We start from the raw sequence: 13380 nt of genomic DNA, 5'->3' as shown, positions 1-13380 counted from the left end.
ACTGAGTAACTACCCGTTACTCAGCTAGTGGAAGTACAAACGGAAAATTTCAAAATTTTCTGGAATATCGGTATAAATTGGAAAAAATAATAAAATGAAAAAAAACTAAAACAATTTTTAAAAGTGGCGGGGCAAAAAGTTTTTTTTTGGAAATCTATTGAAATTTACAAGGTATATCAAAAAATGAATAAATATCCCAACATTTTTGAAAAGTGTGGGCGTTACAGTTTTGGGAGGTATGTGGAGTCACTTGCAGAGTAATAGAATATTTCAGATTCGTTGAAAATTATGTAACAGGTAAAAGGAAGAGTTTCCGAATCTATAAGTTAAATATATTTATTCTTGACCATGCCCGTATGAACGTCTCGATCTCAGGAATATAGAAAGTGAACAATAAGACATATACCTTTTATACCCCGTTACTTGTAGAGTAAAAGGGTATACTAGAGTCGTTGAAAAGTATATAGTACATATGTATATTCTTGATTAAGATCATTAGACTAGTCGAACTGACCATGTCCGTCCGTCTGTCCGTATGAACGCCTCGATCACAGGAACTACAAAAGCTAGAATGTTGAGATTAAGCATGCAGCATCCATAGACATAGATGCAGCGCAAGTTTGCCAAATGTTGCCAAATCCAACGCCAACAAACCGCTTAAGACTGTTACGCCCACACTATTGAAAAAGTTGTGACATTTTTTAATATATTTTTTAAATTTCTATAAATATGCCCAAAAAAATTTTGTTTTTATTTTATGTTTTTTTTTTCCTAATTTCTACCGATATTCCAGAAAATGTTGAAATTTCTCGTTCGCACTTCCACTGACTGAGTAACGGGTATCTGATAGTCAGGGAACGCAACTATAGTATTCTCTCTTGTTTTTATTTATTTTCATTTTATTATGAATCTTGCTTCTTTCAATAAACGCCAAAAAATTTCGACTCTAATGCCCCCAAGCCGCAAACTGCTGTCAGGCACCCAATTTTTAAAATTGTTTAGTTGTTTTTGGTTTTATAAATAATATTTTTAATTTCTATCACCATGCCTAATAATGTCGAAATTCCTACTTTCACTAGTTGAGTAGCATTCTCTCTTAAAAATAAGTTCTGAAAATACATAATAACGATAGGGAAAAAAAAGTCGCAGGGGAAAATCATAGAATGGTAAAATCAGAAAAAATGAGAGGAGCGTCACAGACGTCAAGGCACGTCGAGGCACATCTCATGTCCAATGTAGGGTAGACGCCAACAGGTGCTCAAATGAAAATGAAATGAAATGCTGAAATGAAATGAAAAAATCGATCTGAGTATCTTTTCTTTTTAATTGTTTCGAAAATCCATTGTTACGTTTTATTTTTGCTATAAGAAATTGATTAAAATGTCTATGCTGCTGCGTGTGTTATGGCTTTCGGTTGCTGCCATCCCTGGTATGTATTGCTAGCTGGCCAGCAAAAGAGCGACACCGCAAAAAAAGAGCAGGAAAATAAGTAAAAGTAAGAAATGTGGATCCGCTTACTCAGACTCAGGGATCGAAAATTAGATTAAAATAATTTGGCAGCATCGAAGGGTAGATAGATTTCGAAGACAAGTGAAACGAGGTGTTATAGATCAGCTTTTTATGTGGCTAAAGTGAATTTCGTAGCATTATTATGTTCGGTACAGAGAATATACATTTAAAATATACACACCTAAACTAATGTATCTTATTTTTTTTTCAGGACAAACATGAACGCGAAGAAGAGGAACGAAAACGACGAATTCAACTTTATGTATTTATTTCACGATGCATTTCATACCCTTTTAATGCTAAACAGCCCACAGACATGACTAAGCGGCAAACGAAAATAAACAAACAGCAGTTGGAAATTATTACTCAGCGATTTCAAGTAAGAAGCAAGAGTACTATGGTTAACCGTTACTCAGAGTAAAAGAGTATACTAAATTCGTTGAAGAGTATGTAACGGGTAGAATGAAGCGTTTCGGGCCATTAAAGTATAGATATTCTTGATTAGCCGAGTCGATCTGGCCATATCCGGCTGTCCATCTGTCCATCCGTATGAACGTCGAGATCTAAGGAACTATAAAAGCTAGAGAGTTGAGATAAGGCATGCAGATTTTAGAGACATAGACGCAGCGCAAGTTTCTTAAATGCTGTTGCCACGCTCACTTTAACGCCTACATTTTGAACAAGTTGTGAAATTTTTAAATGTTTTCTATAAGTTTGCCATAAAACTTTTTGCACCGCCCACTTCAACACCCACAAACCGCCCAAAACGCTCACGCTTTCACGTTTAAAAAAAAAGTTATATTTATTAATTTTTAAATATATCTTTAATATATATATCTTATATTTCTACAGATTTGCCAAAAAAAAACTTTTTGCCACTTTTCTGTCACGCTCACACTTTTGAAAAATGTTTTAATATTTATTCGTTTAAATATTGGTTTTGCCAATTTATATCGGAATATACAAAACATTTTGGTCCCGCCCTTTCTAACACCGACAAGCTAACAAAAATGTTGAAAATTTTTTGACCTATTTAAATTTTATTAAATAAAAATTATGCTCCTTTAACAACCGGGCAAAACCATTTGGCGTTGCTATACACAAATGTCTTTTTTATTTAATTACCTTTAAAAATTATGTATTAATTAATGAATTTATTTTTTAAAATACTTTGCGTAAAGATCAAATGATATATTTGATACCTGTTCTTGTTACGGTCGGATTTGGCTGAAAACGCGGAGGGCTGTCTTTATACGCACATAAGGGAATATTCTACTCGGATTTTCAGCAACTCAGAGAATAATTTTTATAGCCGTTATTCGTAGAGTAAAAGGGAATACTAGATTCGTTAAAAAGTATGTAACAGGCAGAAGAACCCGACTATATAAAGTATATACATATATTCATCATCATGATCAAGAGCCGAGTCGATTTGGCCATGTCGGTCTGTCCATCCCGTCCGTCTGTCCGCCCGTTCGTCTGTCCGTATTAACGCCTCGATCTCAGGAACTACCGATTGAGACGCTAAAATGTTGAGATTAAGCATGCAGTTTCCAGAGACATAGACGCAGCGCAAGTTTGTTTCCAAATGTTGCCATGCTCACTCTAACGCCCACAAACCGCACAAGACTGTCACGCCCACACTTTTAAAAAATGTGCATTTTTTTTTTTTAAATGTACAGTAAAATCCTGTTATAGCGACTTTCAAGGGACCGACGATTTTACGTCGTTATACCCAGAAGACGCACTAACAGAAAGGTGGTAATATTTTTAAAAACGCCTTATTAATTAAGACTAATTAATCATAATAATCTATACTTTTTCTTTCTCTTGGACTTTTAAAAAATGTTGTTTTAGGCGTTTCTTAAAGGTGAAACTCAAATAATGGCAGATGAAGCATTTCAAAATGCTGTACAGAGTTACCATGACGTTTTTCTTAAATCGGAGCGAGTTTTAAAAATGGTTCAATCTGGTGCATCATCACAGCACGACTTTCGAGAAGTGTTTCGCAATAATATAGAAAAACGTGTCAGGTATAACAAGCAATAAATATACAAAGTTTTGTTAATACTCCATTAAACATTTTATTTAAGATCATTACCTGAGATTGATGGTCTAAGTAAGGAAACCGTACTAACTTCATGGATGGCGAAATTTGACATTATATTAAAGGGAACTGGTGAAGAAGATTCTAAGCGACCATCTCGGATGCAGCAATCACTGAATAGCGAGTTAATTCTTTCTAAAGAGCAATTGTATGATATGTTTCAACAAATATTGCTAGTTAAAAAATTCGAGCATCAAATATTATTCAACGCTCTGATGGTAAGCTTATATTTTATTAGTTTTATATATATTAGACGGGTAAATATGAATATTTTAGTTAGATTCTGCCGATGAACAAGCAGCAGCTATAAGACGGGAATTGGACGGAAGAATGCAACGAGTTGGAGAAATGGAAAAAAATCGCAAACTTATGCCCAAATTTGTTCTTAAAGAAATGGAGTCTCTTTACGTTGAAGAACTGAAATCGTCAATAAATCTTCTGATGGCAAATCTTGAATCTCTTCCAGTATCAAAAGGAAGTATGGATAGCAAATATGGACTCCAGAAATTAAAACGTTATAATCACAGGTTAATTAAAAAAATATTTAAATGTATAAATATTTAAAAAAACACCTTGTTCTTACACTCTTCTTTCTTGTTTTTACTTACAGTACACCGTCATTTTTGTAAGTTATAACAAATCGCTGCATTGTGGGATTAAATAATAAAGTTAGCTCCATAACCCCAATTCATGAAATTATACGATGCATAGCAAAGCATTTTTGGTAACTTGTAAAGTAATTATACTGCTTGATGTAATAACCAGTGGGAAACAGACTAATTAATTAATTAATTTCGATAATGGCAATTATAATTATTATACCACGATAATAGTAGAGGCGTAGGCGTTTTCGACCCTTTAAAGTATATATATTCTTGATCAGGATGAATAGCCGATCAGGCTATGTCCGCCTGTCCGTATAAACGCTGTGCTCTCGGTAACTTTAAAAGCTACAAAGTTTAGATTAGGCATACAGATTCAAGTGACTCCTACGCTGTGCAAGTTTGTTTTAGAATGCCTACGCCCACCATATGTTTAAAGCATTTGGCCACGCCAACGGCCGAAACATTTAAACAAAAAAATTTTTTTTTTATTTCACAGCAAATATTTATAGAAAATTTTGGTTTTGGACAATTTGGCAATCTTCTGAAACAACCTTCTACGTCTCTAAAATCTGCATGCAGACGAAGAGACAGACGGATGTGGAGAGATTGACTCAACTAGTGATCCTGATCAAGAATATATTTAAAAAAAAAACGAAAACTCTTAATTTACCCGTTAGGATTTTAAAAAAACGCGTTGGTACCAACCGACTAAAAATGTATAGATGAGCATTTATAACCAGAACCAATTAAAACTTTTTTTCATTCTTTCACCACATCTTCTCCTGAATCCTTTTTATCACAGTCTACGAACGCGATAGCTTTAGTTTATGGGGGTACCTTAAAATAGCTATATTAATATTATAACCCCATGTTTTAATAAGACAGCTAGCTGTGTTGTCGTGGAAAATAAATTACATTAACGAATAAGAAACAGTTCGTATATATATTTTTCATAATATTTAACTACATTTTTAATTCCATGAAATGATTTTCATACTTATTTTATTTCCTAAAACAAAGAAAATTGATACTGCGTTCTCACGGATCTTTATCTAAGTTGGAGGGTGATTCAGAGGATGGTTCCACGCAATTGACAAAGTTAGACGTTGTACTAACTTTTCAACTTGAAGTAATTGTTATGGAAGTTAAAGGGCTTAAATCATTAGCTCCAAATCGCATTGTTTACTGCACAATGGAAGTTGAAAGCGGGGAAAAGCTTCAAACGGATCAAGCTGAAGCATCAAAGCCAATGTAAGAGTTTAGAAAAAAATCTTCAATATACATCATTCTTTTTAATAGGTGGGATACACAGGGCGACTTTACAACCACACACCCACTGCCAGTTGTCAAGGTAAAACTGTACACAGAGAACCCCGGAATGCTGGCATTGGAGGATAAAGAACTTGGAAAAGTAACTCTTAAGCCTACTCCACTTTCTTCAAAGGTAATCTTGTCTTATGTATATATAAATATATATTATAAAGAATTTTACTTCTGCTAAGTCACCAGAGTGGCATCGAATGATTGTACCGAAAAACCTTCCCGATCAAGATATACGTATTAAGATAGCTTGCCGACTTGATAAGCCATTAAATATGAAACATTGTGGGTGCGTATACTTTTATTTTGTGTTTCAAAACATTTTGTTAACTTATTTTTTTAAACCGATCAAATATGTATATTTAGGTATCTTTACGCCATCGGAAAATCAGTATGGAAAAAATGGAAAAGGCGTTATTTTGTTTTAGTTCAAGTATCCCAATATACTTTTGCAATGTGCAGTTATAAAGAGAAAAAATCAGAACCGTCTGAAATGATGCAGCTTGATGGATATACTGTTGATTACATTGAAGCCGCCAGTGGTATATTTATCAAAACGTTATTGATGATAATGATTGATCTTAAAACTAACATTTATATATAGCAAATCTAATGTTTGGAATCGATTTAAATGGAGGCCGCTTTTTCTTCAACGCTGTTCGTGAGGGCGATAGCATTTCGTTTGCTTGCGATGATGAGAACGAATGCAGTCTTTGGGTCATGGCTATGTACAGGGCGACTGGACAGTCCCACAAACCAACTCCACCAATAACACAAGATAAGAACTCAGCTATGTCAAAAATTCAAGGTGGTACGTAATTTCAATTACAATTATCTCGTAAGAGCTACTTAAAATGCCGGTTTATTTGGGAACTTTTAATTCTTTATCGCGTATCTTCTATTGAAACGATGTAACGAGTGTAAACGATGATATACACTTACTCTAACAATTATAAAAATCAAAACATTTTGTAAAAGTGTGGGCGTGGTATTTTTGAGCGGTGCAAAAAATATCGATAGAAATTGGCAGGACAAACAATAAAATGGAAAAAAAAACATAACATTTTTTAAAACGTGAGAGCGTGTCAGTTTTGTCTGATTTGTGGATGTTAGAGTTACTTGTTTTGTTTCCTATGTTTAATTATATAAATTTTCTAAGATGAATCTGATGATGTTCATCATTGTCAGTAGATAAATACATATGCAGATAGGCTAATTTAGACAGGCTTGTTAATCGACTATATGGATTTTTTTTTGCCTTTTCAGAAGATATATATTATAAATTTTTCAGACGAAGACAAAGCTCAGACCTTTTTAGAAATGCTTTAATATATATTTTATAATTTCCAGACGCAGACAAAGCACGGAAACACGGAATGGAGGACTTTATAAGCACCGATCCTTGCAATTTTGATCATGCAACACTTTTCAAAACATTACAGAATCTTACACTGGAGTATAGGCTTAACGACCCATATGCTTCTTTGGTAAGTTCATAACATTATAAACACTAAAATGCATTATTTAAATTTGTTATTTTAATTTTTGAATTATAATTCTGCAACTTGCACCACATTGCATATCCTACAATTTACCATGATGTATTTAAAACTCTCTTCAAGCAAAAAAATTAAATATATGAACATAAAATGTTCAAACAATTAGAAGAACTGCATTTCGAATGCTATGTATATTTTTAAAGTAATATTTTCCTTAAAGAATACACCACAGTTTTTTTTTAACAATTAAGCTTAAAGGGTTTTTTTTTATATATGCAAACTATGCATCCACGTACATCAACATGGAAATGTTTACTACGCACTTATTGATGGTGGTGATTTGTATAGTATGTATACGTCAAATTAATATTGTTTTTAAATATTTTACTCAATTAACATTTTTCCTTTTCATAAATTCAGTTGCTATAGTCGAGTTCACCGACTGTCAGATACCCGTTACTCAGCTAGTCGAAGTTCAAACGACAAATTTTCAGATTTTTCTGGCATATATTGATATTATAGGAAATAGAAATAGAAAAAAAATGATTAAATGAAAACATATTAAAATATGTTTCTAAAGCGTGGGCCTGGCAGTATTGGGCTGTTTCAATAAAAATTTACAAGACTAATAAAAATATGAAAAAGAAACTTATAAACAGCAAAGGTATACATGTAACAATGTTACCCACTCTGAAAACACAGTCTTTAAAAGGAAAAGGGTTTATTGGAAACAATGTGAGTATTATATTGAATTAAAACAGCTGGGATCAGAATTAAAAGCCAAAAAAAAAAAAATATACAGGTATACATATAAAGATATATATATATATATATACGATATACAGACGCACCGTACTCTGCTATTAAAGAAGAGCCTAAATTGAAAAAGTCGGGAAACTGTGTAGAAACCCACAAACTACAAGGGCGGTCTAGTGTGCAAGGAGCTGATAGTCGAGTTCAAAGTGCGACAACAGCAATCGTCTAGAACTCTATTCTGTGATAGGTTGCAAGACTAGGACCTTCATTTGCTGCCACCAACGGCATATCTTATGCCAGCGCCCTAAGAAAAGACACAATTCTCGCAGAGCCGAGAGCTACAATCATTCAGCAGTCAAGAGAACAGCAATAGCAATATTGAAACTATGATGATCACTGTGCAACAAATTATGATAGAATTTAAGCACTTATGTAAAGCAATCACATCGAAGTCATGTTCGTGGCAAAATATAAAACTAATATATCTTTCAAATAAGAAGTTATTTGATAGAGCCAAGACCAAGATTTCAAACTACAGCCCAATTACTTAGATTATTAACTTTCTTAGAGCATAGTTCTTAAAGTCAGATTGCGTAAGGCATTTAGGTCAATCGCAGGTGACCAAATTTGTTAAGGCCTACTGCACCCAAATTGCACTAGACGCTGAAATAGACAGAATTCGCCATCCATGTTTTTTTTATTTTTTAATTAATATCGATATGCCAGAAAAGTGGTAAAATTTCTCGTTCGCACTCGCATTAACAGGAATCTGGGGAACTCGATTATATCGTTTTCATTTGTTTTTTGTTTCAAAATTGGAAAGTCTTGGACGACCTAGAAAATTTTACGGTCCATAAAGCTTGAAGTGTAAGAATATATCGTTAAAGTTTTCAATGTGATGTGATAGATGTCTACTCATTTGTTTGAATGAATACCAGCGGAAATTATATAAATAGGAATGTTGGGACCAAGAAGGCCAAATAATTATAATTATAATTTATAATAATAATAATTTATATTCCTCGCTTTCATCAGGATTTCTAGTCTAGTCGACTTAGCCATGCCTTCTGTCCGTCTACTTGTCGTCCGTATAGAAGTTGGGATTTATAAGGGAGCAGAAAATATTTTTGCACCTTTCCTCGTTGGCTTTAAATGCCTCTAATGTAGCATTAAACAATTAAAAAAAATATTTTTAATATAACTGTTATATTTTTGGACCATTGGGTAAAAATATAAATATATTATATAAACAGTATTTAAGAAACTGCATTAAAATAGTTATTCCCGTTATATGTAGAGTAAAGGGGTATACTAGGTTCGTTCTCTTGATATGTAATAAATAGAAGAAAGTGTTTCCGACCGTATAAAATATATGTATTCTTCTTAGCCGAGTCGATCTAGCAATACGCCCGTATGAACGTCAAAACCTCATAAACTAAAAAGCTTGAAGTTTTATATTAAGTATGCTAGCTTTAGTGCCGCGTACGCTGCGCAAGTTTTTTTTTAGAACGTTGCCACGCTGACTCTAACGGCCAAATTTTTAAATAATGTTTTTGATCTTTTTTTCGTGTTCATATTTGAGTTTCCAATTTCTATTGATATTCCAAAAACATGTCACGCACACTCTAACTCCCAAAAACGCGTCACGCTAACAATTTTGAAAACTGTTATGATTTTTTTAAATATTTTAGTTGTTTTGCCAATTTCTCTCTATAAGCCAAATAAAATTTTAAATTTCTCCTTAGTCCACACACCTGCTGAGTAACGGGTTTCTGGTAGTCTAGGGCTTTAAATTAAACATAAATTCTCTTCTTATAATTATCTTATTTAGGGATGGTTCAGCCCTGGTCAAGTTTTCGTGTTGGACGAATATTGCGCTCGTTATGGTGTCCGAGGATGCTACAGACACTTATGCTACCTTTCGGATTTACTGGATCGTGCGGAAAAACAACACATGATAGACCCAACTCTAATTCACTATTCATTCGCCTTCTGCGCAAGCCATGTACATGGAAACAGGTAATACTCATTAATGTTTTAAGTTTTCATAAAATAAGTATTAAACATATTATTTACAGACCTGATGGAGTTGGAAGTATAACACATGAGGAAAAGGAAAAATTTTCTGAAATCAAAGAACGCCTACGTCAGTTACTAGAATTTCAAATAACCAATTTCAGATACTGTTTTCCATTTGGCCGTCCCGAAGGGGCACTCAAAGCAACATTATCCCTATTAGAGAGAGTTTTAATGAAAGACATTGTTACACCAGTTCCACCTGAAGAAGTTCGTCAAATGATTAAAAAAAGTTTAGAGACGGCAGCGCTTGTAAATTATACGCGTCTTTCCAGTAAGGCTAAAATTGAAGGTACGAAAATAATATTTGTATTGTGACCAAAGGAATGTGCGATTAAACAATATCGCAAACAAATTAATTTTAGGTAGATAGCTCTATTATAAATATTTATTAATAAATATGGCTTTCGCACTCCTTATAATATATATTTTTTTATTAATATTATTATCTACAAAATGACTATAATTTACCGGTAGTTAAAGTACAACAAGATAGAACGCTATAGTCGAGGTCCCCGACTCTCAGATACGCGTTTCTCAGCTAGTGGAAATGCAAATAAAAATTTTCTGGCATATCGACAGAAATAAGAAAAACCAACAATTAAAAAACATGATGTTTTAAAAATGTGGGCGTGGCAGCATTTGGAAGCTGCATTCTTAATATCTCTAGTTTAAACTCAAGAAGGACATTGCCAGATTGACTCTGCTATTTATCCTGATCAAGAATATATACAGTTTGTACCTTCTACCTGTAACATACTTTTCAACGAATCTAGTATACCCACTCACCTTACAAGTAACGGGTATAAATATCAGAACATTTTCCAATGACAGGGCGTGACAGTTTTGGACGGTTTGTGGCGTCGGAATATTTTTTTTTCAAATCGATAGAAATTTACAAAACTTATATAAAAAAAATATATCATTTTTCAAAAGTGTGGTCGTCTACCTGTTACATATTTTTCCATTTTTTTTTATATTTTAATTTGTTTTGTTAATTCGATATGCCAAAACAAATTTTTAAAGTTCCCCGTTGCACTTCCACTAGCTGAGTAACTGTGTACCATTCTCTCTTATTCCCAATATTCCAGTTACTTTTGTGCCTACACACACATATTATTAATTTATTAATGTATACATCATACATCATGATGTATACAACATACATCATGTAGATACCCTAGATTCGTTTTCGACCCTATAAAGTATATATTTTTCATCACGATCGTTAAGGAGTAGATCTGGCCATGTCCGTCCGTTCCTCCGTCTGTCTGTTCGTTTGTATAAACCTCGGGAAAACCTTACAAAAGCCAGTACAGACTTCTTTATGGCACAAATATTTATTTAGGCAACATCTTGCTAGCACCAAAAAATGTAAGTCACTGTCTTCTTAAATAAATAAATTAGGATTTGAAGGTATACAATGTTTAATGTTCTAAGACTTCCTTCTACCCGATACATACTTCTCAACGAATCTAGTATAGCCTGTTATCCGTGACGCTATTGGATTGACCGTATTTTGACCTCTAAACTAAGTATTTATATTAAACAAAAAGTGTTTTTCAAAATAGGTTCATGCGGATAGTTTACAAAATGGTATACGCGTTTACGTAAGATCGGTGAAATAGTCGTTTTTAACAATAATGAAAATGAAATAACACGACCCTTAGTTTTGGTATCCCCATTTATTTTTTTATATTTATCTTTTTATGCCTAGCGATCAGTATACTTAAAGATCGGTAAATGATAGCATATTTATGGATAAGATGACGTATTTCGTATATAACTAATTAAAGCTGATAACGTAACTTTTTTAGAACTAAACAATTTTTAACTTATACACAGAGGACTTGCGAGGAGAAGTTATTGTTCCTGCTCCAAAAAAACTAGAGGACTTAATACATTTAGCAGAACTTTGTGTTGATTTGTTGCAACAAAATGAGGAACATTATGGAGAAGTAAGTTGTAATTTTTTTTTGTATAAAAATAGTTTGTTTTCATATGTTTTTTCATACCATTTTCGTTTTAATAATAAAACTATTATTACCAACATATTAAAATTTTCGGTAGTATTCATCCCAAAATACAAATTATATAATATTTTCAACAATTGTAATTTTTTTAAATGTTTTAATACCAAACTTAGTTGTGCTTTTACCGTGACCAGTTGATGTTAACTGTAATTTTATATAAATGTCGTGCCCTAATCAAATATATAATATACATGCCGACTTTGATGTGGTGAATTGTTTTTTTTTTGTTTTTACACGTGTAAAACTGTGATTTTCCTATATTAAGTGACTAAAGAATGATTTATATCATAGTGCACTATTATATTTTCGCTATTTTTACATTTAAACACATCCTTTATAACCACCATATTGGATGGTATTAAATTTATTTACTGAAATTATCCAAATGGTACATGTAATGAGTACCTAAAGAGTACCTTTTTCGAGAATCTTTAAATTTATGTTTACTTCTTTAAGTTTTAGTTTATGTTATTATCAGAAATCTCTTTATACACTTGCAAAAAACTACAAAAACTGTCTCCAAAATTTTGTTTTCTTAGATGTAAAAAAAATTAGTTAAATAATCATAGAAAAATATATAAAAAGGAGAATCAAGAGAGGAAGCTTGCTTTAGTAAGCCAATGAGAACCATTTTTGATCAAAAACAACGAAACTTTTCTGATATTACAAATAAATTTGCCTCTATTGCAGCTATTTAATGTAATCGTCCGATTCCATATTAAATATGAACCAAAATTAAATACTGTCCAAAAACTGGTGTACAAAGTCCCTCGTCCATCGCATACCCGTTACTAAGCTAGCGGAAGTACAAGAAGAAATTTAAAAACAAAGTTTTTCAGATCGATAGAAATTTACACAAAAAAATTGTTTTTATTTTTATTTAACTTTTTTTTTTTTTAGTTTGAACCAATATTCCTAAAATTGTTTAATTAATTTTCCTTCTAGCACTCCAACTGATAAAAGTGACTATTTTTTTCCTAATACCTTTCGAACGTGGATATTTTAGGGAATGTGATAAACATTAATAGTTAGGGCCATAAGTTAGAGTCGTAGAAATCCACGAAGGTGATTTTTTTATTTATATAACATTTTGTCTTTTTTTTCCAAATGCACACTCAACGAGCTCAAGTAGTCCTTCGGAGGAAGGTTAACCATTTATAGCTGTTTTCCCGTTAAACTATCGGATTTATCAAAAATTGGTGGAAATGAAGTTTCTTGTATTCAACTGTTTAACACAAATCGAATGATTGAATTCGATCCTATAATTAACATATATTTTGCACGGGATCTTGGCAATAAATCAGTTTAAAACAATACATGTACAAAACATACACTCTTTACTTTCCCGAGTGTGTAAGAAATGTAATGGAAGGTGGTAAATTTTTTCTACCTACCATTATTAATAGTAATTTATTAAAATACGTTAGGAATTAAGTAGAAATCCCTAACAAGATGCGAGACAAATTGTTTTCTCT

At 32.7% G+C, this 13380-nt stretch overlaps 1 protein-coding gene across 9 annotated transcripts in view; it reads left to right on the top strand.

Annotated features, from left to right (window-relative positions):
- Window positions 1-13380, top strand: part of LOC6555982 (calcium-dependent secretion activator) — a 35255-nt gene that overhangs the window by 8449 nt on the left and 13426 nt on the right. For 8 of the 9 annotated variants that reach the window (XM_026983296.1, XM_026983295.1, XM_026983298.1 and 5 more), the window contains exons 4-17: window positions 1721-1888; window positions 3367-3542; window positions 3603-3834; window positions 3893-4143; window positions 4227-4241; window positions 5242-5472; window positions 5521-5665; window positions 5724-5830; window positions 5908-6083; window positions 6146-6352; window positions 6892-7028; window positions 9628-9815; window positions 9875-10164; window positions 11718-11830. In XM_026983296.1, coding sequence (XP_026839097.1) covers window positions 1721-1888; window positions 3367-3542; window positions 3603-3834; window positions 3893-4143; window positions 4227-4241; window positions 5242-5472; window positions 5521-5665; window positions 5724-5830; window positions 5908-6083; window positions 6146-6352; window positions 6892-7028; window positions 9628-9815; window positions 9875-10164; window positions 11718-11830 — 2436 coding nt within the window. The remainder of the gene's footprint in view (window positions 1-1720; window positions 1889-3366; window positions 3543-3602; window positions 3835-3892; window positions 4144-4226; window positions 4242-5241; window positions 5473-5520; window positions 5666-5723; window positions 5831-5907; window positions 6084-6145; window positions 6353-6891; window positions 7029-9627; window positions 9816-9874; window positions 10165-11717; window positions 11831-13380) is intronic. The other variant, XM_026983304.1, reaches the window with a different exon arrangement.

The sequence above is a fragment of the Drosophila erecta genome, unplaced genomic scaffold (assembly GCF_003286155.1).
Source record: "Drosophila erecta strain 14021-0224.00,06,07 unplaced genomic scaffold, DereRS2 tig00000294-arrow-arrow-pilon, whole genome shotgun sequence".
In the NCBI taxonomy this organism is placed as follows: Eukaryota; Metazoa; Arthropoda; class Insecta; order Diptera; family Drosophilidae; genus Drosophila; species Drosophila erecta.
The sequence above is the reverse complement of the archived record's forward strand: the minus strand, read 5'-3'. Positions and strand labels throughout refer to the sequence as shown.